Raw genomic sequence first — 26,591 nt, forward strand, 5'->3', positions numbered from 1 at the left:
ATGAGTTCCTGCTGTTCCACATTTTTGCCAGAATTTGGTGTCAGTTTCTGGATTGGGGCAATCCTAATAGCATTCTGAATGCTTTTTTGTGTACTGGATTACCAAGCAATTTCTTACCCTTAGTGTCTCTGAGCTGAGCTCAGAACTGGCATGGGCCAGCGCTAGGCTGGAGGATTCTCTCTCCAGCCACATGGGGACTCCTGTGCCAGACCAGGAACATGGTGATGTAGTGGATGCTGTGCTGTTCCTGTCAGACCCCCTCATCAGACCAACATGCCCATTCCCAGACCCAAGAAGGCCAGATGCTCCCAGTGGCCAGATGTTCCCAGTTTCCAGTTGCCTTACTCATGGACAGTTGCCCTCCTCATGGACAGTTGCCCTCAGCTTGCGTCTTGCCCAAGATTAGGCTGATATTGGCTTCCTGAGACTAGAATGGGCTGACTCAGGAATACCAGGGAAGGGTCAGAGATTCTCTATCTGCCAAGCTCTACCTTCCTCATTCCTTATTGCGAACGCTGAGACCACTCCTCCAAAATGTCTGTGTACCTCTCCGTGCCCCAGAGTCCATACCAGGGAACTCAGTATCGGGCAGTGAATGATGACGAACCATAATGATCTTCCTACAGCAGCTAGTGGAGCTGCAGCCTCAGGTTTCCAAAAGAGTAGATGATGAAGGCTCAGGCCTGGGGCGGGCTGTTGGTGTCAGATCTTCTCTTGTTCGGGGGACAACTTCTTGATCACCTTGTTATGAAGAGATGGTGCCATAGACAAGGCCTCCTTTGTGAGAGGGGGGAGTATACTGGTAACACATACAGATAGAAGTGCTGAATGAATATATAGAAACAAAGCTTTAGAGCCAGTATTTCACTGTGCCATTTGGAAAGTGGTGTGACATTGTGGAATGGGTGAGGGCTTTGTTTCTGTCACTTCCAAATGGTGTGAACTTAGCCGCGCTAAATGACTTTCTTGTTCATTTGACTCATCTTGGCAATGACAATAATAATACTGTCCTCTTATGATTACCTTGAGGACAGAAAGAGCTAATATGTTCTGGGGACCTCCTGGCATACAGAAGGGGGTCAAAAATAGCTGGCTTCTTTCCTCTTTCCCTTCTGTTTCTGTTATACGGTTTGGCTCAACCTCTAATATGGTAGAATATGATATCCCAGTGGGCACTTCAAAAGAGCATCTTTTCCCTGGGGCCCTAATTGAGTTGTGACTGCAGACAGGCTTCTGTTCTGCTCAGAGTCTTATAGAAGATGTCTTGGATGTATCCCTTTTCTTCTGCATCTTTCCAGCAGGTAGAGAACAAAGCCTATTTTCGAGTTGAAGATTATATCCCTGCTAATCTCATTGAGAGGATGACGGCTTTCCGGGTCCAAGTCGAAGTCTCAGAGATGCACCGTCTGAGTCCTGTGCTTTGGGGAGAGGATGCTGAATTGGAGTTCTTGAGGGTGAGGCCTTTGGACTCTTGAGAGGGCACATAGTCAGCAATCCTCTCCAGAGATTTCTCTGGGGCTGGATGTGCTCAGACCCACAGGGAGGTACAAGCACAGGACTTGAGACTTTTGGAAGTAGATGGCATTGGAAATGATCCCCCAAATGAGTAGGATTTATTGGGCCAGGGTGGGTATAGCAGGCCCTTTCTTCAACCTTGAATCTCACACAGTCAATATTCTGTGAGTTGGGGTAGGCCACATTTCTCATGGAGACATTTTTGACATCTGAAATACAAACTTGAGTGTGAGCCAAAAGCAAAGTCTCTTATGTTTGTGGGTGCACAGAGCCTCCAATGAATAGCTTTTGCTCAGTTCACAACTTAACACCCGCAGTGGGCCAGGCACTACAGGAAACAGAGACAGGAAGGACATGCTTTCTGCCCCTGGGGAGTTCAAGTTTTGTAGAGAGGACAGAAGGGGACCCAAAGGCTTGCAGCACTGTGATAGCTGATAGCTTCCCACTGAGAACGGTAACAGTACCAGTTACTCTGCTTCCGGATGGGAGGGGCTGGCCGCTCTGCCTGTGCAGATAGAGCTGGGGGTGGGGGAGAGACATGTGGGAGGAGGTCCCCTAGCATCCCCAGGGTGATGTACCTGGTGGGGCTTCTAGGGTTGGGGAGCAGTTTCAAAAGGGAACTCCAGGGTTTTTATGTTTCTTTTTACAATGTCTCCTGAGACAAAAATATTCTGTGTTTTCTAGCCTTTGATAGAGATAGTCTTTTGAAAGCAGAACTGCTGAGGTGAGGGCTATCTTTTTTTGGTCAGTCACTTGGAACTTTCTGCGGCACCTAGTACAGTATAAACACTCGAGCAGTTTCATTTGAGCAGCTCTGGCAGAGAGGCTCTCAATGTGTTCCCTAATCCAGCCTTTGTTCTGGTTCCTTGCTAAGTGGATGCAGCATTCCCTTGACAATAAACAAGTGAGGACTTCAGAGCCACGAGCACACCTCTGGTGGAGAGAGGCTGCAGGACCACAGAGCCAGCAGAGAGGCCAAGGATTTGGGTCTGCAGGCCTCTGCGCAGGCCCTGGCTTAGTGTGCCTGGCTCATTGCGTCCCTTCTTCCTCTCACTGAAGGATGTTGTAAAGGAAGCCAGCAACTCAAGGAAAAATGTGGGAACTTTTTTGGGGGGATATCTTTTTCAAATTAAAGTAGTTGATTCACAATACTCCATTAGTTTCAGGTATATACAGCAAAGTGATATATATATATATAAATGACAACCCGCTCCAATATCCTTGCTGGGATAATCCCATGGACAGAGGAGCCTGGTGGGCTACAGTCCATGGGGTCACAAAGAGTCAGACATGTCTGAGTGACTAACACACACACACACACGTGGGCAAATAGGCTTCCCCGGTGCCTCAGACAGTAAAGAATCCATCTGCAATGCAGGAGACCTGAGTTGGATCCTGGGATCACAAAGATCTTCTGGAGAAAGGAATGGGTATCCCCCCCTGTATACTAGCCTGCAGAATTTCACAGACAGAGAAGCCTGTAGGGCTACAGTCCATGGGGCTGCAGAGTCAGACACACTGAGTGAATAACATTCACTTTTCACTTCATTCTTCCCCATTGAGACAATACAATCAATTTGTATATATTCATCTTTCCCTCTGCCATCTGTGCATTCACATGTGTACATGCATTTATGTTTAAAAGATTTATATTATATAGTCAGTTTTGTGGGCTGTTTTTAAGTCTCATCTCACTAAAATTCTGAAACTTTCTTTTGAATCAACACATGAGGTACCCCCAATTTTTTTCTCAGTATCCTGTTGTTTGGCACATAAATTATTTTAAATATGGGACTATTTTAAACAACACTGAGATTCATATTTTTTTCTGCATAAGTCTTTAGCTGCATTTCTACTTAATTTCTTAAGGGTAGACTCTCATGAGTAGAATCACAAGGTCAAAGGTTAAAAACATTTTAAACATTATTGGCATATATTGCTGACAGTCTACATCACAGTCATTTCTGTTCATTTCTTGTCCCCTCTTCTAGGTTGTAAATGTCCCAAGGGCCTTGGATCCCCAGAACTTAGCACAGAGACCAGTTACTCCAATAAACATTTACTGGATTATTTAATTATAGCTCCTTGTGGCTCCCTTTTCCATTATCAGATGACATCTATTGGCCTACGCTTCACTGATGACTAATTCTGCTAGTTCATCAGATTTGGCAGAAGTCCAGTTTGGGTACCACTGATGGCGAGATTCACACCTATATTAGCATATTAATCTCAGAACAACTTGTTCAAGGTTAACTCAGGGTTTTCCAAACTTCTTCAACAATGGAGCCATTTTTTCCACATAACTAAGGATTGCCATATGCTGTTAAAATATTTTCTTTTTGTTGTTCAAGTCATACTAATTGTACCTTGTATTTTTTCCCACTTAGCATTATAACCTATGCATTCCCCAAATGAATACAAATGCTTTGTAAATATCCTTTGTAAAGCTTGCCCAATAATCCGTTTTAAGGTAGCACCTTTGTGTTTAGTAGCTCAGTCGTGTATGACTCTTTGTGACCCTATGGACTGTATAGCCCACCAGGTTCTTCTATCCAAGGGATTTTCTGAGCAAGAATACTGGAGTGGGTTGCCATTTCCTTCTCCAGGGGATCTTCCAGACCCAGGGATCAAACCAATATCTCTTGCGTCTCCTGCACTGCAGGCAGATTCTTTACCTCTGAGCCACCGGCTTCCCTTACCTTTAGGTGATACCTTTTTAGGTAGTACCCTATAGGTGGTGGTTAGTCAGTAAGTCGTGTCCGACTCTTGCGACCCCATGGACTGTAGCTAGCTAGCCAGGCTCCTCTGCCTGTGGGATTCTCCAGGCAAGAATACTGGAGTGGGTTGCCATTTCCTTCTCCAAGTACTCTGTAAGGAGGTGCCTTTAGGAAAATTTACTGCAAGGAACTAGTTTTCTCAACCCAACTCTGCAAGTCTGCACCAAACATCACTCTGATCAAAGGGTTTTGATCTTGGTCATTTGGTATATTTTCTTAGGACAGATTCCCAGAAGTGCAATGATAGGGTCAAAGGAGGGAAGGCCTAGGAAGCTAAAGGTTTTCTACAAACAAGAGGCAGGCAAAAGAGATTGGATAGGGGAGTCTGTCCCAGGAAAGCCCCGTAGGGTCCTGCTCTGTTACAAAATGGCACTGAACCATTTTGAGAATTTTGTGGCTCCAAGTACTTCAATATCATATCCCTTTCTATATAATTAAAAAATTACAAATTAAAATAAATACTAAACAATTTAAAAAATAAAAGAAAGTTTAATAGAGGCTATTCTATTGATGAATAGAATCTTTTATTGATGATGAATATTCAGTAGAATTCTATTCTACTGAATATTCTATTCTATTCTATTGATTCATCATCTATTCTAATGATGACTATTTTAGTGCTTTAATTTTTTTTTTTTTTTAGAAATATCACATCAAATTCTTTAAAAGAATTTACCCAATTGTTTTGGGTTGGCCCTGCTTTGTCATACTCTAAGTACATGCCTACATGCCTAGTCTGGCCATTGGATATTTCAGCACTAATGTCCAATAAATACTGTTTTAGATGATGATGATGATGACAGTGATGATGATAGTGACAATGACAGGGTCTTTCCAAAGTTAAAAGAAACAGCAAGATTCAGGGTCCAGAAATGTAATCAAGATCACACAAATAGCTGTAGGTTTTGTAAGCAGTGTGACCTATCTGCACAGATTACTTATCAGCACAGGGAGGAAAGACAGAAAAGAGTCTGAGAAAGAGCTCTCCAAAGCCATAATTTGTCCTCATTTTTGTGACCCCACCTGAGGATGAGAGAGATTGGGCAGGATTTTGTCCCCTCTGCTCTGGGGTAGAGATGAGCACCAGATCTCACCACTGAAACCCTCCTGAGAGGGTTTCAAATGTGTGGAGAACACATCCACAACTGAACTGGAGTCTACCAGGTGAAGATGAAGGTGGCAGAGACCAGAATAGAGGCGTGATTACCATTCAGACATAAAAAAAATTTGTATTAGGTTTACGCACCAGTCTCTGAAGATTTTGGTTAGCTTGATGCAGTTCCCAGCTCTGACTGACCCTCAGGTCCCTGACAAAATTCTATCTCCTAAACTGGTAAACTGAAGACAGATCTTGGGCTGTGGGGACCCCACCAAATCACTGCCATGTGGTAAGAAATGCCAGTGATTGCTCATTTTTTCTGCAGGATGTTATCTTGCTTTAATAGTGCTGCTGATCATTTGGAAGACTGCTTTCTGTGCCTGGGCCTCAGTCTTTCCATCTGTAAAATGAAGGGGTTGTATCAGATAGTACTGCAGTAGACCTTAGGAAAAGAAATCCCTGTGAGATGATTCAGAAGAGTCTGAATTCTACAACCTTGTTCAGAATACTATTATTTTCTGGTATCACTTTCATAATTAATATCAGTGTTCCAAGTGTCTCAAGGTACTTCATTAGGGAAGGATTCCTTCATTCTATCAATAAAATATAACAACACTATCATATTAGAGGTGCAGAGAAATGCTGTAGTAAGGAAATACGTTTAGCTCAGTGTTTCCTAAACTTATTTGGCAATTTTACTCTTTTTTCAGAACATCTGTTAAGGTTTTTTTTTTTCTCATGTAATGGTCTGAAATCTGTTATTTTAGACCAATGTGCCTGTCTTTTCTTAATTGGCCTTGTTCTCATTCTAGGTCACTCAGCAGCTCCCAGAATATGGTGTGCTGGCGTACCAAGTTCTCCCAGAGAAGACAAGGCCAGAAGGGGAAATGGCCTTGGGGATCTGTGCCAAGGGTGTCATAGTATACGAAGTGAGAAACAACAGCAGAATTGCAACTTTACGGTTTCAGTGGAGAGAAATTGAAAAGATTTTGGCTTATGTGAGTGTCATTCAGTTGAAATGACCCAGGCTTTGTTTTCCTTTGATCTGTTACCCCTTTAAAGGAACAATAGGTCAAGTGATCTTCTCCTAAGAAAATAAGCTCACAGCCTGTCAGCTAACCTGTATTCTGTTGACTATGACATATTTGGAAGAAGTCTATCAGGGAATTTGAGAGTTCCCTGGAGGCAATTTCTTCTGGCCATCCCTCACCCAGTCCCCTTCTACCTCCATGGGCAGCCATTAACCTAAAGGACTACACTTTCCCTCTGGGTGAAGTTCTTTTAGTTTGGGGAATCTATTGATTTTGAGAGCAAGGTTGGGAGTGGCAGATGGGGAAGAAGAGTTTGAAGTAGGTGCAATGGAGTCTGAATGCTTTTGAAACATTTTCCTTGTATTTTAATTTTCCCTTTGCACACATAGTGTGGAGGCATCTGGCCTGTCTCCCATGGACTACAGATGTGAAAACATTTGTCAGTCATTAAAAAAAAATTACAATAACAACACACCTATTAATTGTACGGTTTTTGAAATAACATTTGAACATCATTTATTTGAATTTAGTTACAATTAATTTTCATACTGTTCATGGGGTTCTCAAGGCAAGAATACTGAAATGGTTTGCCTTTCTCTTCTCCAGTGGACCACGTTTTGTCAGAATTCTCCGCCATGACCTGTCTGTCTTGGGTGGCCCTATACAGCATGGCTCATAGTTTCATTAAGCTAGACAAGGCTGTGATCCATGTGATAAATTTGGTTAGTTTTCTGTGATTGTGATTTTCATTCTGCCTGCTCTCTGATGGAGAAGAATAAGAGGCTTATGGAAGCTTCCTGATGGGAGAGACTGACTGAGGGGGAAACTGGGTCTTCCTCTGATGGGCAGGGGCATTTTCAGTAAATCTTTAATCCAATTTTCTGTTGATGAGTGGGGCTGTGTTCCCTCCCTGTTGCTTGACCTGAGGCCAAACTATGGTGGAGGTAATGAAGATATTGGCAACCTCCTTCAAAAGGTCCTCTGAATGCATTGCTGCACTCAGTGCCTCCTGAGTGCAGTCTGAAGCAGGTGACCCTGAAGTGCAGCTTCTGGTGACCCGGAAGCAGGTCACCGCTCACCCACTGCTCTGCCAGAGACTCCTGGACACTCATGGGCATGTCTGGGTCAGTTTCTGTGGAGTCACTGCTCCTTTCTCCTGGGTCCTGGTGTACACAAGGTTTTGTTTGTGCCCTCCAAGAGTCCATTTTCCCAGTCTTGTGTAAGTTCTGGTGGTTCTATGGTGGGGTTAATGGTGACCTCTTCCAAGAGGGCTTATGTCATACCCAGGTCTGCTGCAACCAGAGCCCCTGCAGCAGGTCACTGCTGACCTGTACCTCCACAGGTTAATTTTCATTCCAATCCCAAAGAAAGGCAATTTCAAAGAATGTTCAAACTACTGCACAATTGCACTCATCTCACACGCTAGCAAAGTAGTGCTCAAAATTCTCCAAGCCAGGCTTCAACAGTAAGTGAACCATGAACTTCCAGATGTTCAAGGTGGATTTAGAGAAGGCAGAGGAGTTTAGTTCAGTTCAGTCGCTCAGTCGTGTCCGACTCTTTGCAACCCCATAAATTGCAGCACGCCAGGCTTCCCTGTCCATCACCAACTCCTGGAATTTACCCAAACCCATGTCCTTCGAGTCAGTGATGCCATCCAACCATCTCATCCTCTGTCGTCCCCTTCTCCTCCTGCCCCTAATCCTACCCAGCATTAGGGTCTTTTCCAATGAGTCAACGCTTCGCATGAGGTGGCCAAAGTATTGGAGTTTCAGCTTCAACATCCGTCCTTCCAATGAACACCCAGGACTGATCTCCTTTAGGATGGATTGATTGGATCTCCTTGCAGTCCAAGGGACTCTCAAGAGTCTTCTCCAACACCACAGTTCAAAAGCATCAATTCTTTGGCGCTCAGCTTTCTTCACCGTCCAACTCTCACATCCATACATGACCACTGGAAAAACCATAGCCTTGACTAGATGGACATTTGTTGGCAAAGTAATGTCTCTGCTTTTAAATATGCTATCTAGGTTGGTCATAACCTCCCTTCCGAGGAGTAAGCATCTTTTAATTTCATGGCTGCAGTCACCATCTGCAGTGATTTTGGAGCCCCAAAAAATAAAGTCTGACACTGTTTCCACTGTTTCCCCATCTATTTGCCATGAAGTGATGGGACCAGATGCCATGATCTTAGTTTTCTGAATGTTGAGCTTTAAGCCAACTTTCTCACTCTCCTCTTTCACTTTCATCAAGAGGCTCTTTAGTTCTTCCTCACACTCTGCCATAAGGGCAGTGTCATCTACATATCTGAGGTTATTGATATTTCTCCCGGCAATCTTGATTCCAGCTTGTGTTTCTTCCAGCCCAGCATTTCTCATGATGTACTCTGCATATACGTTAAATAAGCAGGGTGACAATATACAGCCTTGACGTACTCCTTTTCCTATTTGGAACCAGTCTGTTGTTCCATGAACCAGAGATCAAATTGTCAACCTCTGCTGGATCATCGAAAAAGCAAGAGAGTTCCAGAAAAACATTTGCTTCTGCTTTATTGACTACAGCAAAGCCTTTGACTGTGTGGATCACAACAAACTGTGGAAAATTCTTAAAGAGATGGGAATACCAGACTACCTGACCTGCCTCTTGAGAAATCTGTATGCAGGTCAGGAAGCAACAGTTAGAACTGGACATGAAACAACAGACTAGTTCCAAATCGGGAAAGGAGTATATCAAAGTTGTATACTGTCACCCTGCTTATTTAACTTATATGCAGAGTACATCATGTGAAGTGTTGGGCTGGATGAAACACAAGCTAGAATCAAGATTGCTGGGAGAAATATCCATAACCTCAGATATGTAGATCACACCACCCTTACGGCAGAAAGCAAAGAGGAACTAAAGAGCCTCTTGATGAAAGTGAAAGAGGAGAGTGAAAAAGTTGGCTTAAAGCTCAACATTCAGAAAACTAAGATCATGGCATCTGGTCCCATCACTTCATGGCAAATAGTTGGGGAAACAGTGGAAACAGTGGCAGACTTTATTTCCTAGGCTCCAAAATCACTGCAGATGGTGACTACAGCCATGAAATTAAAAGACCCTTGCTCCTAGGAAGAAAAGTTATGACCAACCTAGATAGCATATTAAAAAAGCAGAGACATTACTTTGCCAACAAAGGTCCATCTAGTCAAAGCTATGGTTTTTGCTGTAGTCATGTATGGATGTGAGTGTTGGACTATAGAGAAAGCTGAGCGCTGAAGAATTGATGCTTTTGAACTGTGGTGTTGGAGAAGACTCTTGAGAGTCCCTTGGACTGCAAGGAGATCCAACCAGTTCATCCTAAAGGAAATCAGTCCTGAATATTCATTGGAAGGACTGATGCTAAAGCTGAAACTCCAATATTTTGCTACCTGATGTGAAGAACCTACTCTTTTGAAGACTCTGATGCTGGGAAAGATTGAAGGCAGGAGGAGAAGGGGATGACAGAGGATGAGATAGTTGGATGGCATCACCGACATGATCGACATGAGTTTGAGTAGGCTCTGGGAGTTGGTGATGCTCAGGGAAGCCTGATGTGCTACAGTCCATGGGGTCGTAAAGTGTTGGACATGACTGAGCGACTGAACTAAACTGAACTGAACAATAAATTTGGCATCAGAAACATTTTATGTGTCCTCATAGGAGAGAATGGTCCAGTAGGTAATCAACTCTCCTATCCTCTGAGTCCATGTCCCATACCTTCAGCAATGATTTCATCATAAAACATGGAGTTCTTTGACATGTGGCTCAGTAAACATTGTTGTTTTTTTTCTACTGAATTTTCTTTTGTGGTTTTCAAATTTTTCCTACTAACAAAATTTTTTTTCATTCTCTGATTCTTGGGTTATTATTTTCATTATCATTACCTTATGTTAGCATTTCCTAAGCAGAACTCAATTGGTTTTATTATTTTTCTCAGTGTTTTTTGTTTTTCTCCCATCTTGGCTGTTGAAGTTGACATTGTTAAGTATGATTCCCAATAGAATTTCATAATAAAGTATTATTTTTACTTAGGAAAAAAGCTTACATCTAAAAATAAATAAGAATAGAGCATAATTTTATTAAAGTGGCCTTTATGATATCAGAAAACTGACTTTTTCCCAGATATTTTTGACTTTATCTAAAAAAAAGTAATTGATATTTATAGTTGTGGACTTTTCAGAAATTTAATGACTCAAGTGACTTGACTTCAATTGAAGGATTATTTGGAGAAATTTAATTATTGAATAAGGGCTTCCTTGGTGGCTCAAATGGTAAAGAATTTGCCTGCAATAGAAGAGACCAGGCTTTGATCCCTGGGTAGGGAAGATCCTCTGAAGAAGGGAATGGCTACCCATTCCAGTATTCTTTCCTGGAGAATTCCATGGACAGAGGAGACTGGCAAGCCACAGTGGGGTTGTGATTATTGAATATTCAATACTGTTATTACTTCCTGTTTTTTCTATCTCATATTTGATTGTTCAAAATTCTCAATTCTCAGTGTAATTTCTTTCAAAACATTTTTGGAAATGCAGACAACCTACCAAGTAATTTTGAAAAATAGAATTTTTGAAGCCATAAATTTAACAGCCCCCTTAAGTATTTTATATTTAAGTTGGTTTAACTTTTACAGATATTTATTTCCCCCATGACCACAAACAATTTCTTGTTTAAAGCTGGAAAGTCATCTGGTTCACAAAACAAACTTAGTAGCTTAAAAACACCAAGTCACTAATGAGGATCTCCATGTTCTGATGACCAGTCTCTTCCTCAACACAAATATCCTTTTTTATGGAAAAGTCATCATGGGAAGTAACGTCACCAGCTGCTTGCCACAAACCCAGCATCTTACACAGAAAATGACTTGAACTCTTCAGGCTACAACTTAGGAAGCTAGTTTCAAATTTGCTTAATTACTAGAGGAAGCCAGAATGCTTCAGACAATTGCTAACATTTGTTTTGTCAACCTGAAGAGAGGTAGCCAAGGAAATAGAAAAAAAATGCCATTTTCACAATGAATATGATTTGTAGGTACATTAGCAGCCCGCCTGTGACAGAGATATCGATTCAGAAGATTATTCAATCGCGAAAGCATTCATTGTGAAATTATGAACTTACCCATGCTAATAACTATTCTTGGATATTAATAGTAGTTAAAATTATCTGGAGAGAAATGCGTGAAGCCTGGAAAGATACAGCATTTGTAGGGGTCTCTTTAAAAACAAGGACACAAAATTTCCAAAAACAAACAAGGTTTTAAAGTGACTGCTCATGTAGAATGAGAAAATAAGTCACCACAACTCTTGAATTTTAAAAGATCAACTATTGCAAAATCACAAAAGTAAAAAAAATTAATATTCTTATTAATGAACTTCCGGATAAACTCTATAATTCTTTTTTTTCTCTTTCAAAGTTTTGGTGGCATACACTCTGTACTTTTCCATAGGATGATACTTTTGTAATATCTTTTTTTCTAGAGAGAAGAGAAATCTAGCACGTCTGATTGAAAGTTGTTTTTATTGTTGATGAGATCCATAAAACATGCAGCTTTGCAACAGAGACATTCTTGCTCTTTGAAGCCCACTGCAGGTTTCTAGGCTACCAACACAGGAAAATCAAATTCCATATTGTGTGATTCCCATCAAAAAAAGAAAAAGAAAAAAATGTGCACTGTATTGATAAGGCAGTATATATACAATTACAAAGTACATTCCCGCTAGGATAAAAATTCCACTTAATTAGATGTTTTTGAGAATTAAATTACAGGTTTTCATTTCTGATAATTGAAAATGTTTCCTGCAGACTGGCCTCTGGCTCTGCATTTCAAATCTTATTCCCCTCTGGCACTGATGCCACATACTTCTGAGGCTGGGCATTGTAGGGCATAGTCAGTTTTACGTGACTACTGGTCCTATGTCTTTATGCTGAGATTTTGGGTGAGTTGGTCCAATGGAAGGAGTATTCTGGAATGGCTGGCAATAAACTGTTGTAGAAGAGACTGCAAATTACATAAATAAATACCATTAACTCTACACTGAAAGCAGCCCCATTCATTTCAGCTTCTCCTTAGTGGGGTTTGCTTCTCCATCATGTAGTGTTACCTCTGGTGAGAAAAATAAAACTGAGTTCCAGTGGAAAGAAGAGTCAGTGATTTTAATTGATTGTGGTGAAAGCATCTTTCTTTCTACATTTTATAAAAACATATGAAGCTGTTGCTGGGTCCCTTCCAGGAAATGGCCTTCCTAAGTAGGGGTCTGGAGTTTTAACTTCCTTAGCTGGGCACATCTGTCTCTGTCTCAGAGAATCTTATCCTGCAAAGATGTGTCAAGCCAAACAAATAAATGAGCCTGCAAAGGAACAGAAGCAACAATAAAATTACTCAGGAGGAAATATTTGAAATGATAAAACATGCTTTGAAACAAACATGATGTTACAGAAACACCAAGTATTTTTGTTCTGTAACAACACAGATGTAAATACACTTTTGTGTTTGTGCTGAAAACCCTGAGATTCAAGTTACACATCATCTTATTCATAGAGCAGTTTGCTTGTGTGAAAGTTGGCTAGAAGATATGGATTTCCCATTAAATGATGTTATCAAAGTGGGAAAAAAAAAATCTAAACCACTACAGCCAAGACTGTTTTCAGCTTCATGTCAAGAAATGAGATAGAAGTTCTACTCTCTGGGGTGTTGAATACCTTAGGGCACTGGGGTCCAAAAGTACGAGAGTTTGGCAAGAGTTTATGGTCTGAAAGAAAGATGTGGTATATATGTGCGCATGTGTGTGCATGTGTGAACAATTCTCTCTTTTTTTTTAGATTTGTTAAAGAAGAGTTATGCAATTGTAAAAAATGACTTATCTAAGATTTTTAATACCTGAGTGAATTTAATATAAAATTGTCATGACTGTATATAAGCATATCAATGCATACTGACAAAGTAGATAGATTCTAAGCAAATATTCAACTTTGGAAAAGTATGGATAAAATGATCAGCCAGTGGAGTTTAGGCATTATAATTTGAATACTGAGGAAAAATTAGTAAGGATAGTTGGATAGCATCTATGAATGTTTGAGAAAATGCATTAAATAAAAAATACTAGATATAATTCAGCTGAATTCAAAATCCGTTCACCTTAGTATATATTCAACATTAATTTGTTAATAAAAGTAAAAGATATTTAGAGAATGCTTAAATTATCTGAAATTAGGTTAATGGTAAAAAAGAGTTTTTTAAAGGGAAAGCAATGAACAGTTGTCGCCCTTTGCTAATATTTGATTGTGTAAATGGAGTTTCTTGGGAATGGCTTTAAAGAAGTTCATGAGTTTCAGAGTGCCCTTTCAAGCATAAAACCTGTATTTATAAAGTTATCTTTATAGCTCAAGGTTCAAGGTTATAGCTCAAGTTCAATGTTCTTATGAAATATCTAGAATAGAGATTTTATTTAGAAGTTATATATAAATTTGCATTTAATATAATTTCTATTACTGTATATTTCATTGTTCTTACTAGAGTTATATATTGCAAACATTGAAGGATCTTTTCTGGGAAACTCCATATAGGTAGCCCCATATAAATACTCCTCTCCAGTTTATCTCAGTGAGCTGTACAAAAATTATCCCTTTGTGCATGGGCCTTGAAGCTATACATGTTGAGGAAGTGTTTCTTGGTGATATGACCTCAGTTCCTGCTGCATTCTCAGGAGTCTCCGTCTGCTTCCTCATCTGTAGAATGAGGATAATGATGGAACTGCTCTCATCCTGTAGCTTCTAGGATAAAATGAATTAAAACACAGAGAGGATTTAGAAGAGAACCTGGCACATGACAGCATGAAATATGAGATTACTGATGTGATTTTATCTTTTCTATAAACCTGCTAGCTGAGATTTTGCCTTGCACGTTTGAGAGTTTGGACAATGCAAACTATAAGTATATTTAATGGCCTTTCCCAATGCACACGAAAATTATATTCACTCCTTGCTGAGGGCAATGCCTGTACTGAACTCATTTCATATTCTTTTCCCCTAGCGCAGTCCTTGGCAGATAGCAATTGCTCAATAAAGAAACATTTGATTTATGAATGAAGGAGAAAAAAAAGAGGGATTGTATTTCAACTAAGAAAAAATATTGGGCCATAGTCAGACAACATCTGCCATACCCTTCTGGATGCCTACTGCTTTGGTATCCAACTGACAGCTCCTGAATTTGGTAATTTTCTGGATAGTTGTGCTTCGATGGATGGGTGAGAATGATCAATATATTAAAGTCAGCGCTTGTTCCCCGCAGCGAAAGAAGTTCATCATCACAAGCAGCATCACTGGGAAAAAGCACACATTTGTCACTGATTCAGTCAAGACCTGTAAATATTTGCTGGGCCTGTGCTGTGCCCAGCATGGGTTTAATGCTCAGATGAGCTCTCCTGGAGTTACAAGTGGTGAGTAGTTCTCAACCTAAAGCTATTTGGGTTTGAAGGCTGGGTGTATCACATTTACTGTTGAGCTCTCACCATTATTTCCTATTCATTTATAACAAGGAGCAATATAATATAGTGATTTCACCATTCATATTCCCAGAGCGGTCTCTGTTGTGCATGACCTGGGAGCCAGCTAGGAATGCAGAATCTCAGGCCCCTAAATCAGAATCTGTACTTGTAAAAGAACACAGGTGATCTGGATGCAGACAAACCCCACCCAGGCTTGGAATGTGGACCCTGGAGTCCAGCAGACTCAGAGCTATGCCATTTACTAGCTGCGTGACTTTAAACACTCACTTGCCCTTTCTGGGCCTCAGTGTCCTCAATTGAGTAACTGTCCATCCAGCAGGTTTGTGCTGTGTTCCAACAGGATAGGCTGTGCTGTTTCTCGCTCATCTAGAATGAATGTCTGATGTTCATGGCTCCATGTGACTAGTAATGGCAGCCCCTGCTTGTGGGGGTTTTGTTTGTTGTTGTTGTTCAGTCGCTCAGTTGTGTCCGACTCTTTGCGACCCCATAGACTGCAGCATGCCAAGCGGTTTTGTTTGGCACCAGTCAATTCACAGGGAGCTGCATCCTTGGGTCCTGGGATCCTAGGGTTGGGGATCAACTAGGAAACAAAATTGTTGCGCATTCAGATGCAGAACCAAATACAGAAAATAAAAGTGGCCTGTTATTTTCAGCAAAATCAAATAAATATATAAATATGACTTTGAAGTCACAGAGTAGCATTTCTATGATGTTTCCAGGGAGCTAGAAATAATGAATGTAAATTATGTCTTACCTGCTATTGCTGAGATAAAGTGTGAGACATCATCAGTATCTATTTTATTGCCTGATATCAATGAACATAAAATATTTATAAAGACTCCATGGGCTGAATAGCAAAATTAGTCCTTTTAAGCCTGTTTTGTTCATAATACACTGTTTTCCCAAAGTACAAATTCTATCATAATAGGAATTTTGGGGAATCTAATATTTGCATGGCCTCTACTTGCTATGCTCTTCCAGGCTCAGACAGCCAAGATAAGTCTGATTCTCCAAAAATAAGTTCAAGGACAATCCGCCCCTTGAAGTCCTTGCTGGTTAACTGCCTCTGTACTCCCTTCCCAGATGGAGCTGACTCCTCCTCCTTTTGTGCAGGCTCCATCTTCTCACACGTGGTGTTCTGCCCCTTTTATTTGTGGATGTGTCTGCCTCCAGTTTTCAATGAGCTGAGAGTTTCCAGATGGTAGGGAGAGGGTCCCTGCCTTTACTATTCCAACATGAAACAGAGGTGTATCAAGTGGGAGACGGTTCATATTAACACATGTTCTTTGAATGAATGGATGGGTAATTGGTGTGGAAATACAACCATTTAATTAATTGTTCCTCTATTTTGATTTTATGTTTGCTTTTAAGTTTCCAATATCATAAATAATATTGCAGGAAACATCAGTGGAAGAAAAATTTTTTTGTATCTTGTATTATTTCTTTAAGCCAGATTTCATTTAAATTTGGGATAAAAAGGCAGGGGCATCTTTAGGGCTTTTGCTGTTTTTCTGAGTGCCATTTCCATGCCCAGTATCATTGTGCCTGTTTTATTACATCTTTGCTGGAATAGATATTATCATGTTTATCTTTGTTCATTTATAGGGAGAAATGATTTCTTAGGGTTGTTTCATTTGACATTTCTTTGACTGTTGGGAAGTTGGACATTTTCCAAATGTTTCTTAGTCATTCTTTTGTGAATTGTCTCAACAAGCGTATTACTTTATAGTTATATTTGATTCCCTGCGGAGAGCGAAAAATCACCAAGCTTCTACAAGTGCATAAATTCAGGATTAAATCAGAGAGAATCTGTCAGCATTGCAGAGGGGGACCACAGGCCTTTTCTCGTCCTTTGACTCAGATGGCCAGAAGCTTCAGGGGTACCTGTGGCCCTTCCACAAGCTTGTGGCTGTAAGACTCCACAGATCTGCAGTGACCAGCCACCATCCTGCCCTAGTTCCCTTTTCTGTTTCCTTGTGGCTTTCTCTCTGGTGCCCCAGTGCTCTCCATCTTCTGCTGGGGACAGAACTCTGCTAGGAATTCAGGCCCTTGGTGATCTTACTCCTCTGCTATCTTCTGGAGCCTTCCTCTCTTAGGACACATCCTCTTCTTCCCGTACCGCCAACCTCTATACATAGGCTTCTTTGAAACCCACAAAACCTTTTTGCGCTGAGTCCCTGTCACCACTTTCTTTCTCTACAGTGTCTCCCTGTGAGTATTAAATATACACCATAATTAAGGCTAAGGTTGCTGTCCCTTTAAACCTTGGCAATCAGAGGGGGCTGGACATGCTTCAGATGTATCTCCTGTGCTGTTTTTATCTCTATGTCTTCGGTACATCCATTTCCTGGTACGGGCTGTAAAGTCAGCTGAGTGAGTTTTGCTCTACCACCTACAAGCCCTGGGGAACTTGAGCAAATTGTTAACTCTCTCTTAGTCTCACTTTTCCTCATCTATGAAGTGGGTATAATAATATCTACCCCATAGGGTTCTTGTGAGGGTTAAATGAGACAATACAAATAACATGCTTACCACTGTGCCTGGCATGTAATAAGCGCACAGGATGGGTAGGCTGCTAGTGTGGATATTACTATCATTGCTGCTATATCATATTCAAATTGTGTTTAGTCTTCTTTTCTTCCTTGCCTGTTGTTGTTCAGTCGCTAAGTTGTGTCCGACTCTTGCAACCCCATCTTTCCATGGGACTTCCCAGGCAAGAATACTGGAGTGGGTTGCCATTTCCTTCTCCATCTCCCTTGCCTACTGTATGTGAATGATGGTACTGAATGCCTCCTAGACACAGAATGTTCCCCCAAAGTATCTTTTAAAGGCCATGTTAGGACTTCTCTGGCCGTCCAGTGATTAAGATTCCTGCAGGCAGTGCAAGTTTGATCCCTGGTCAGGGAATTAAGATCCCACATGCCATGTTGTGAGGCCAAAAAAAAAAAAAGCGCTACCTTTTTCAGTGGGTACAGTACTAACAATGAACCAGGCACCATTTTAAGTAAGGGGGATTGTCTACTAGAGGAAATAAATGCTCATGGACAAGCTCTCATTGAAGGCACCTCACTGTGCTTTAGATATGAGTGCAGACACGCACACTCACACACACAACTGGAGCCACAAAAATGCCATGTGCTGAGCATTCTTTTCTTCTTGGTCGTAACAGGGTCATACAATCTGTTGATAGTCAGAACATAGTCATCATTTTCTTTTTTCAAATTACAAACTGGGCTTTGTATAAATCCTAGTTAATTTAAGGAATCTATCTATCAAATCCAGTTTCTTACGAATGACATAAAGAGTAAAGTGGTGAGAGTCACTCACATTCCCGGGCTCACTTTAGAGATTTCATCAAAATCATTTGTTACCTCTTTCTGCAAGAAGGGAGGGAGGAAGTTGTTAAAACTGGAAGACAAAACATCTGATCTATTCATATTTCAGAAAATCGGATCTTAAATCTTATTAGTAAGGAAACTAAGCTGTGTAGAGATGAAAGATTATGTTCCACAGGGCAGAGAGTAATCTTGGGAGCTCAGGTAATCTGCAGGACCATTTGTTAACGTTTGGAGGATGGTTTGTAAAGGCAGTGAGCAGAATGGGTGGCGGCAGTTAATTTTACACAAGGCTCTGCTGGCGCTGTGACACTGCCATGAACTGCGGCTCAAAGTCCTGTCAGCTGCCAGGGGATGGAGGGTATACCGTCTCCTCCTACCTGTGTGTCTGAGTTTTCTTTCCTTAGTGAGTGCTAACTAGGCAGACTTGGCATTCTCAGGGCTTGTCATAGCAGCTCCATGAGCCGGCATGAGGAAAAATAGGTCCCTCCGTGCAGACAAAAAAAAGCCAGGACAGCACCTGGGGCCTGGGATGTATTGCTGCCATAAGAGTGATGGAGCCAGCATCGTTCTTGTGGGTATTTATGTTTATCTGTTTCTGCCACATTTCAGACTCCGATAAGTGTATGCAAATGGCCAGTCTGAGTCTTGCACACCTGGCCCAGTCCAACCAACTCACTTGGATTCAGAGACTGTCGTGCTCAGAAAATGCACTGTTCACACCTGGGCTGGAGGATGCTGCCGGAGGCCGGCTGCACAGGTCACTGGATAACTTCACCATGGACACCAGCAAGGGGACAAAGGCACAAGGACTCAGAGGCAGGTGGGTTTGACACATCTGTTCTCTGGGCCTGAACCACCATGTACTTGGTGCTCCGGAGCAATCCCTATGTGAAGACATTGTTTAAAGGAGGTCAGATGTCTCAGGGAAGTATGCATTCATTGGGTAATTATTAATTAATTCCACAGAGATTTCCCGAAGGCTGTCTGTGGGCCAAATCTGTGCTAGACAGTCTAAGGCACATATTCCGTGTCCCCCTACTATGCTGCTCTATCTTTTGGTGAAGAAAGAACTAGGTGATGATATGAAATTGATGAGGACAAAATAAACAAGTTGTAGTAGCCTTTTCGGGTTTATCATGAACAAGGTACTGTTCTAAACACTGTACCCATCAAAGACTTTAACCTTCACAACCCTACAAAGTGGTTTCTATTTTCTCCCATTTTGAGACTTGAACACACACAACTGGCCCTGGGATCTGCACTCTTAACTGCTACACTACTGCTGCTTTCTTTGTTGATGAATCACTTGTAATTTAATTTGGAAGGCAAAATAATGAGCTTATAAACATAACTCTACATTATAACACAATGATCCATAAATTTTAAAATAGCCTGTAAGTTGGATTGCACTAACATGGTAAGTTCTATAAATAGCACAGATTCATAGGCAGCATGTGACCAGTGAAGATGTTATAGGAGCTGTTCTTTGGAATGATTTATACATCTGTTTCAGCAAGAGGAAATGGTGGTTGATTTGGATTGTGATGCATATATTATATCTTAAAGCAATTTATAGAAAATTATGGCTCCCAGTTCTGTTGATGCAAATATGCATCACCATATACTGCAAACCCAATCAATAATGATGAAGCAAAACTATCTATTACTGTGTAACAAACAACGGCAAAGCACAGTGGCTTAAAATAACAAGCATTTTGTTATTCTATGTCACAATTTTCTGCGTTACAAATTTAGGGCAGGGCTTGGCTGGCTGATTCTTCTTCTCCTCTTGACAGTACTCATCTGGACTGGTCTGAAGGCTCCAAGACTGTGTTATTTATATGCCCAGCCCCCTGGTGGGGATGACTGGGATGGTGAGCTCAGCTTACTTGATAGATTAAAAGCTCAAAGAAGCCATGACTGACTCGAGGTCATCTTGAGAATGTTTTGACTGCAAATACCCTTCCAGTGACCTGCTAGTGGACATGCCCACGAGGGTACTGGCAACATTGCATGGCAGCCAGCCTTCTCAGTTGAAAGCTGAATCAGAGTCCTCAGTAATCTCTGGTACTCCTCTACTTTTAGCTTATGAATGCCAGATTTTCACAACCCTTAATGACTCGCATCAGTAGTCAGTCAGTTCAGTCGCTCAGTTGTGTCCGACTCTTTGCGATCTCATGAACCACAGCATGCCAGGCCTCCCTGTCCATCACCAACTCCCTGAGTCCACCCAAACCCATGTCCATCGAGTTGGCAATGCCATCCAGCCATCTCATCCTCTGTCGTCCCCTTCTCCTCCTGCCCTCAATCTTTCCCAGCATCAGGGTCTTTTCCAATGAGTCAGCTCTTCGCATCAGGTGGCCAAAGTATTGGAGTTTCAGCTTCAAGATCAGTCCTTCCAATGAATACCCAGGACTGATCTCCTTTAGGATGGACTGGTTGGATCTCCTTGCAGTCCAAGGGACTCTCAAGAGTCTTCTCCAACAGCACAGCTCAAAAACATCAATTCTTCGACGTTCAGCTTTCTTTATAGTCCAACTCTCACATCCATACATGACTACTGGAAAAACCATAGCTTTGACTAGACTGACCTTTGTTGACAAAGTAATGTCTCTGCTTTTCAATATGCTATCTAGGTTGGTCATAACTTTCCTTCCAAGGAGTAAGCGCCTTTTAGTTTCATCACTGCAGTCACCATCTTCAGTGATTTCGGAGCCCCCCAAAATAAAGTCTGCCACTGTTTCCACTGTTTCCCCATCTATTTGCCATGAAGTGATGGGACCAGATGCCATGATCTTAGTTTTCTGAATGTTGAGCTTTAAGCCAACTTTTTCACTCTCCTCTTTCACTTTCATCAAGAGGCTCTTTAGTTCTTCTTCACTTTCTCCCATAAGGGTGCTGTCATCTGCATATCTGAGGTTATTGATATTTCTCCCGGCAATCTTAATTCCAACTTTGCTTCTTCCAGCCCAGTGTTTCTTATAATGTATTCTGCATATAAGTTAAATAAATGGGGTGACAATATATAGCCTCGACGTACTTCTTTTCCTATTTGGAACCAGTCTGTTGTTCCATGTCCAGTTCTAACTGTTGCTTCCCGACCTGCATACAGGTTCCTCAAGAGGCAGGTCAGGTGGTCTGGTATTCCCATCTCTTTCATCAGAGGTTACTGATAACTTTCCATGAAAAGGGAAATCTAGGGTCTCTTATTTTAACTATGGTCAAATATATGTAACATAAAAACGCTGATCCCAGGGTACAGTGAGAGGTGTGGTGGCAAGCTGCCTGCCAGCATCCATCTCCACTTTGGTCTAGCTGCCTAAAACAGTGGGAGCAGGTGTGGAGTCCCTGAGGTTGGGGCCACCTGGATGATAAAGGGCTACTGGATCTGTTCAGATGGTTGATCTCCTGGCCTGCCTTCTTCAGATGAGGCCCAGTGCTGGCTTTTCCCAAGGCTCTAAGTCCTGTGGCTTTGCCTCTGTTATTCCTGCTCATTCTCTACTTTGTTCATCCCTGAATGTAGCTTATCTTGAGCAGAGGTGGCCCTGTGGGTAGGGCAGGCTCTCCACTTCATTCATTATTCTCCCAGGGCCTAGAACGTCCTTTGTTTGCTAGAATGCTGGCTCAGCAAATTCAATTGAATGCCAGCATGAAAGTTTCCTGTTTTCGGCTGCAAGGATCAGCAGGTAAGTTATTGTGTGAAGACCTCAGGGGCCATCATAGTGGGGGTGCTGGAGCATGGCTGGCCAGCTAAAAAATGAAAGCAAACAACAAAAAATCAGGACCCAGTAAAAGCAGCAGTGCTGTATACATACTACCTTATTTTATAGCCATCACAGTCCTGGGAAATAGAAATATTATCCTTTTGTTATAGTTAAGAAAGTGGAGGTTTTGAAAGGCTGCTTATCAAACCGAAGAAGAGATAATGGGAGGTTCATAGGGGACCTGGGTGACTCTAGGGTCTCCTCTACGAGAGAAAGCCCCCAAAGCCATTCCTTCCAGTGTACTTCGAATAACCAGATCAGCCTTTGATAGTGCCTATGGATCTGCTGACCGATAGAGCATGGGACCACCACACATACTCTGAATGGTGAGAAGCTGCCTCCCAGAGGTCTCTTATCTAAACTTGTTGTCTTTCCCCACAGCCCCTGCCTTGGCCGAGAGCAGCTGGAGCGCCTCTGTTTGATTCAGAAGCCAACAACTTGTGACCCTCTCTCTAGGCAGCCTGCTCAGAGCATGTGCACAGGTACAGGCCAACCATTGGCCAAGTAGGGGTAAAGGAAATCTTACACATTATGCTTGCTTTCAGTCTTTTGCCATCACTTCATTTTGCTTCTCCAATAATGTTCACAGTCTTTTTGCTTTTCCATTAATCTCAAAACTACTTATGGTTGAGAGGAGCCCTTGTTGTCCACCTTTGGCTTGGCCTGGGGACATCGATCTAAAATGTGTGAGCACTGGCCAAGATTCTGAGCACTCTGGTCCAGTGTGAGGAACACCTGCCATGGAGAGGCATGGTTAGAAAAACGCTTCATTCATTTTTGTTACAACTCTTCATGCAGTCCCAGAATATCATCTCCCGCTACTTACCAGAAAGGGGATTCCCTGGTGGCTCAGATGGTAAAGAATTTGCCCACAGTGCAGGGGACCTGGGTTCAATCCCTGGAAAATTCCCTGGAGAAGGAAATGGCAACCCACTCCAGTATTCTTGGCTGGAAAAGTCCATGGACAGAGGAGTCTGGCAGGCTACAGTCCATGGGGTTGCAAAGAGTCAAACATGACTGAGCAAATAACACTTTCACTTTCTCTTACCAGAAAACATATCCTCCCCCTTTGTCATATATCCTCTAGGAAGGTCCCCAGGGGGACATAAAGATTCCTGAGTTAGAGAAGATATTTATATTGGATGAGCATTAAGCCTGGGGGCTGGATGTGGAATATCACCAGGTGGCTCTTTACATGACCTGTGTGCCAGTCCCATTATGGTGCCTTGTGGGAGGGAGTGATGTGGAAATCCTTGAGGGGTAGGTTACCATTTGGGGATTTTTCCATGTGCTCTGTGGTCAGCATTGGAATGCCCCTTAAGGCTCTGTCTTGAGTCCCTGCAAGACCCAAGCTGGGGGAAAACTTGCAGGGTGCCTCCACTGGACTTTGGGTCCACATCACCCCTGGTGGTGAGAGGCCAACAAGAGGAAGGTTTGCTGTCTCATCTCTGTGCTCCAACTTTAGTTTAAGCTTTCATTGTCAGCAAGGTTGTACACGCTCTGTTGCTCAGCCGTTTCCGACTCTTTGTGACCCCATGGACTGTAGTCCTCCAGGCTCCACTGTTCATGGGATTATCCAGACAAAAGTATTGGGGTGGGTCACCATTTTCTCCTGCAGGGGATCTTCTAGACCCAGGGATCAAACCTATGTCTCCTGCATCTCCTGCATCGGCAGGCAGATTCTTTACCATTGTATTCCCTGGGAAGCCCTGTCAGCAAAGTCATCTCTGCTCAAATTCTGTCTTATCCTAAGACCAGTGCAGAAAAAGAATAGCTGTAATAAGTCATGCAGAACAAGCACATGGCCCACCCTGCCTTGCCTCTGCTTTTGATGAGCCACCACTGACCCAGTGAACTCATCTGGTATGTGTTCAGTGATCCATGCCCAGTATTATGCATGTGCACATGCATGTGTGTGTGAAATGCTGTTCACACCTCTTGCATTACATCTCAGATAATTTTGGGAAAAAGCACAATGTGTGGCTTTGTTTCCATATCTAGGATCACGAAATAACAGGAGAAGGAGCTTCATAGCTGAACCAGATGGAGAAATTGTGCATGTGACTCTGAGCCGGGACCCACACCGTGGTTTTGGTAAGAGGGCCCCCAGTAGAGGAGTCCCAGTCTCTCTGTCTCTGGGCAGAAAGGAGTTGTGTACCGTCTTCCCCTTAGACTTTCCTACTCGCTATTCCTGCTTGTCCTCTTCCAATTTGCCTTTTTTCAGTGATCACTTCTTTTTCTTCCTTTTAAATATCCCTAATGAGTAATGGGACTTTGGAGACAAAAGTTTCTTTTTAGATCCTATAGGATTTTGGAGTGCATGTCTTGAAAATCTAAGAACAAGTAGAAAAACATTGTTTCACCTAATACCATTTCTCAGTATATTGAAATTCTTAGTGATGGAGAAGAATAGACAATATTTTTCAGCTCTTGCAATTTACCACATTTGAAGACCCCTAAGAACCTTATTATAAACTTACAAGAAATAAGGCACTGAGAGAAATTACATGATTAAAAATCATCTTTTTCTTATCTCTGATTATGTACTGGAGCAAAATCCATGCTCATTGATGGGTTTTAGCTGTGCTTCTGAAAGGGAGACAATCTACTTTTCTCCATGTGTCATGGCAGAGTAGAAAGAGCTGTTTGAAGATCAGAGGGCCTAGGTACAAATATCCGCTGCATAATCTCAAGTAAATAACCTAACCTCTCTGAGCTGCAAAATCATTATCATCTTCTTTAATATAATTGGACTATAGGTTTTGTGATTAATGAGGGGGAAGATGTAGGCAAAGTCGATCCTGGCATCTTTATATCTTCTCTTATACCTGGGGGACCAGCTGAAAAAGCCAAAAAGATCAAACCAGGTACGTCTTTTTAAATTGCCAGAGATGCTGTTTTAAGGAATTTCTCTTTTTCATTTTCTTGATGGGATGATTGAGATGTCTTATTCTTCCAGGAGGGCAGATACTAGCCCTGAATCACATCAGTCTGGAGGGCTTCACATTCGATATGGCTGTTAGAATGATTCAGAATTCTCCTGACAACATAGAATTAATCATTTCTCAGTCAAAAGGTATGTCTTCATCTGCTTTCAGAAGCTGGAGAGTCTTCTTTACTCTCAGGAGTGCATCTTTACCTTCGGGGACTGGGATTTTAAGTCATGGAGGTCTTGTTTATTACTTTCTTCATGGTAATGGCTTTGGCACAAATCAATAAACTCTGCAATTTCAGGGCCAGCACAGGCTCTACCGTTGCTTGTCCTGCTGAATGGGAGAAGCCTACCTTAGTTCTTTATCAGATGCAGCTGTTGTGTGTTTTGCTGCGACTCTTCTTGCATGACAGGGAGGATCTGCTTTCTGTCACCCAAGTCCTTATTGAAAGTGGCTGCTGCGGGATTTCTACATAGTTGGGGCGTAGGTGTGGCAATCAACAGGGAAGGAGATGGGGGTGGGGGGCTACTCACATAGGAAGCATTCTGTTCTTACTTTGTCAAGGCTCAGCATGTTACTGATCAATCAAGAGAGTAAGGGTTTGTTTTTTTTTTAAAGATGTTTTTATTCATCCTTTAGATAACTATATGACAATTATCTACTATCAAAAAACAATATTACTATGTTTATCTGGGGCAGATTTAGTGGGGGCTTAATGGAAGTAATGTGGAGATATTAATATCTCTTTTCTACCCAGTTACCCGGGCCCTCCACTGCTTTTTGGTTGGATGATCCTGCAATTTGCCAGCAGACTGTCTACAAAGCAAGGCTCACACTCCAGGAGCTTTGTATAATTCCCTCTCATGTACAGCAATGCTTCAAGCCACACCAGCCAGGAATTCTGGGTCCTAAATGTAGTTGCCCCCTTTGCCTTGCCCACTGAAAAATCTCTCTCATTCTTGCATGTGTGCACGCCATCACCATATGGCTTGCCCAGGTGCTGCAGCTCCCGCTGGTCCAGAAGCTATGGGGACCGGGAGAGGTGGCAAAGCTGGGGCCTCAGACATGCGCCTTTCATCCTGTGTTTAGAGCCGACCCAGAAGCCTGCCCAGCCCTTCCAAAACACCAGCCGCAGCTCACTGCTTTATTGGCTTTCGTACATTGTCACTGTTCTTCCCACATTATTTTAGCTGTCCTTGGTTTCCGTCTACACTTTCCACAAGGACAGAAAGGAGAAATCAAACCATCCTTTTCTTAAATCAAGAAACAATGCAGTTGAGCTGGAGTCATTTGTGTCAAGAGTGCCTGCTGGGATTGGGGGGTGACCAAAAGTGGCACCCCAAATCTGTGAGGCTCAAAATCACAGTCTCACTTTAGAATTTTAGATGATAGAGTACCCACAGTGCCTCTGAATTACGTGTACTCTCATCCTGGGAAACTGTCACCTGTTAGTAACTCTGCCTGGTCACAGCTGGGGTTCCTCGACACAGCTTTTACCTTTCTTGGAGTAAGATGTTTTCACAGAGACTCCAGCTGGTCACTGTGGGCAGAGGCTTGACCACCAGGAGTTTCTATCTGGTTGGTGTGCTATTGGGGGAGGTGCTCTAGATTGTAGGTC

At 42.2% G+C, this 26,591-nt stretch overlaps 1 protein-coding gene across 3 annotated transcripts in view; it reads left to right on the forward strand.

Moving 5' to 3' along the window:
* The window catches only part of FRMPD2 (FERM and PDZ domain containing 2), a 70,347-nt gene that overhangs the window by 20,063 nt on the left and 23,693 nt on the right, over positions 1–26,591 (forward strand). Inside the window, exons 11-19 of one of the 3 annotated variants that reach the window (XM_081562016.1) lie at positions 1,302–1,454; positions 6,204–6,389; positions 14,722–14,869; positions 15,445–15,456; positions 18,886–19,096; positions 22,422–22,522; positions 24,042–24,134; positions 24,800–24,907; positions 25,000–25,116. In XM_081562016.1, the coding sequence (XP_081418142.1) occupies positions 1,302–1,454; positions 6,204–6,389; positions 14,722–14,869; positions 15,445–15,456; positions 18,886–19,096; positions 22,422–22,522; positions 24,042–24,134; positions 24,800–24,907; positions 25,000–25,116 (1,129 nt within the window). Of the gene's footprint in view, positions 1–1,298; positions 1,455–6,203; positions 6,390–14,721; positions 14,870–15,444; positions 15,457–18,885; positions 19,097–22,421; positions 22,523–24,041; positions 24,135–24,799; positions 24,908–24,999; positions 25,117–26,591 lie in introns of all 3 variants that reach the window. The other 2 variants (XR_014074657.1, XM_081562032.1) reach the window with 2 other exon arrangements.

This window comes from Giraffa tippelskirchi, chromosome 2 (genome assembly GCF_054371585.1).
Source record: "Giraffa tippelskirchi isolate mGirTip1 chromosome 2, T2T-mGirTip1v1.2.pri, whole genome shotgun sequence".
Classification (NCBI taxonomy): Eukaryota; Metazoa; Chordata; class Mammalia; order Artiodactyla; family Giraffidae; genus Giraffa; species Giraffa tippelskirchi.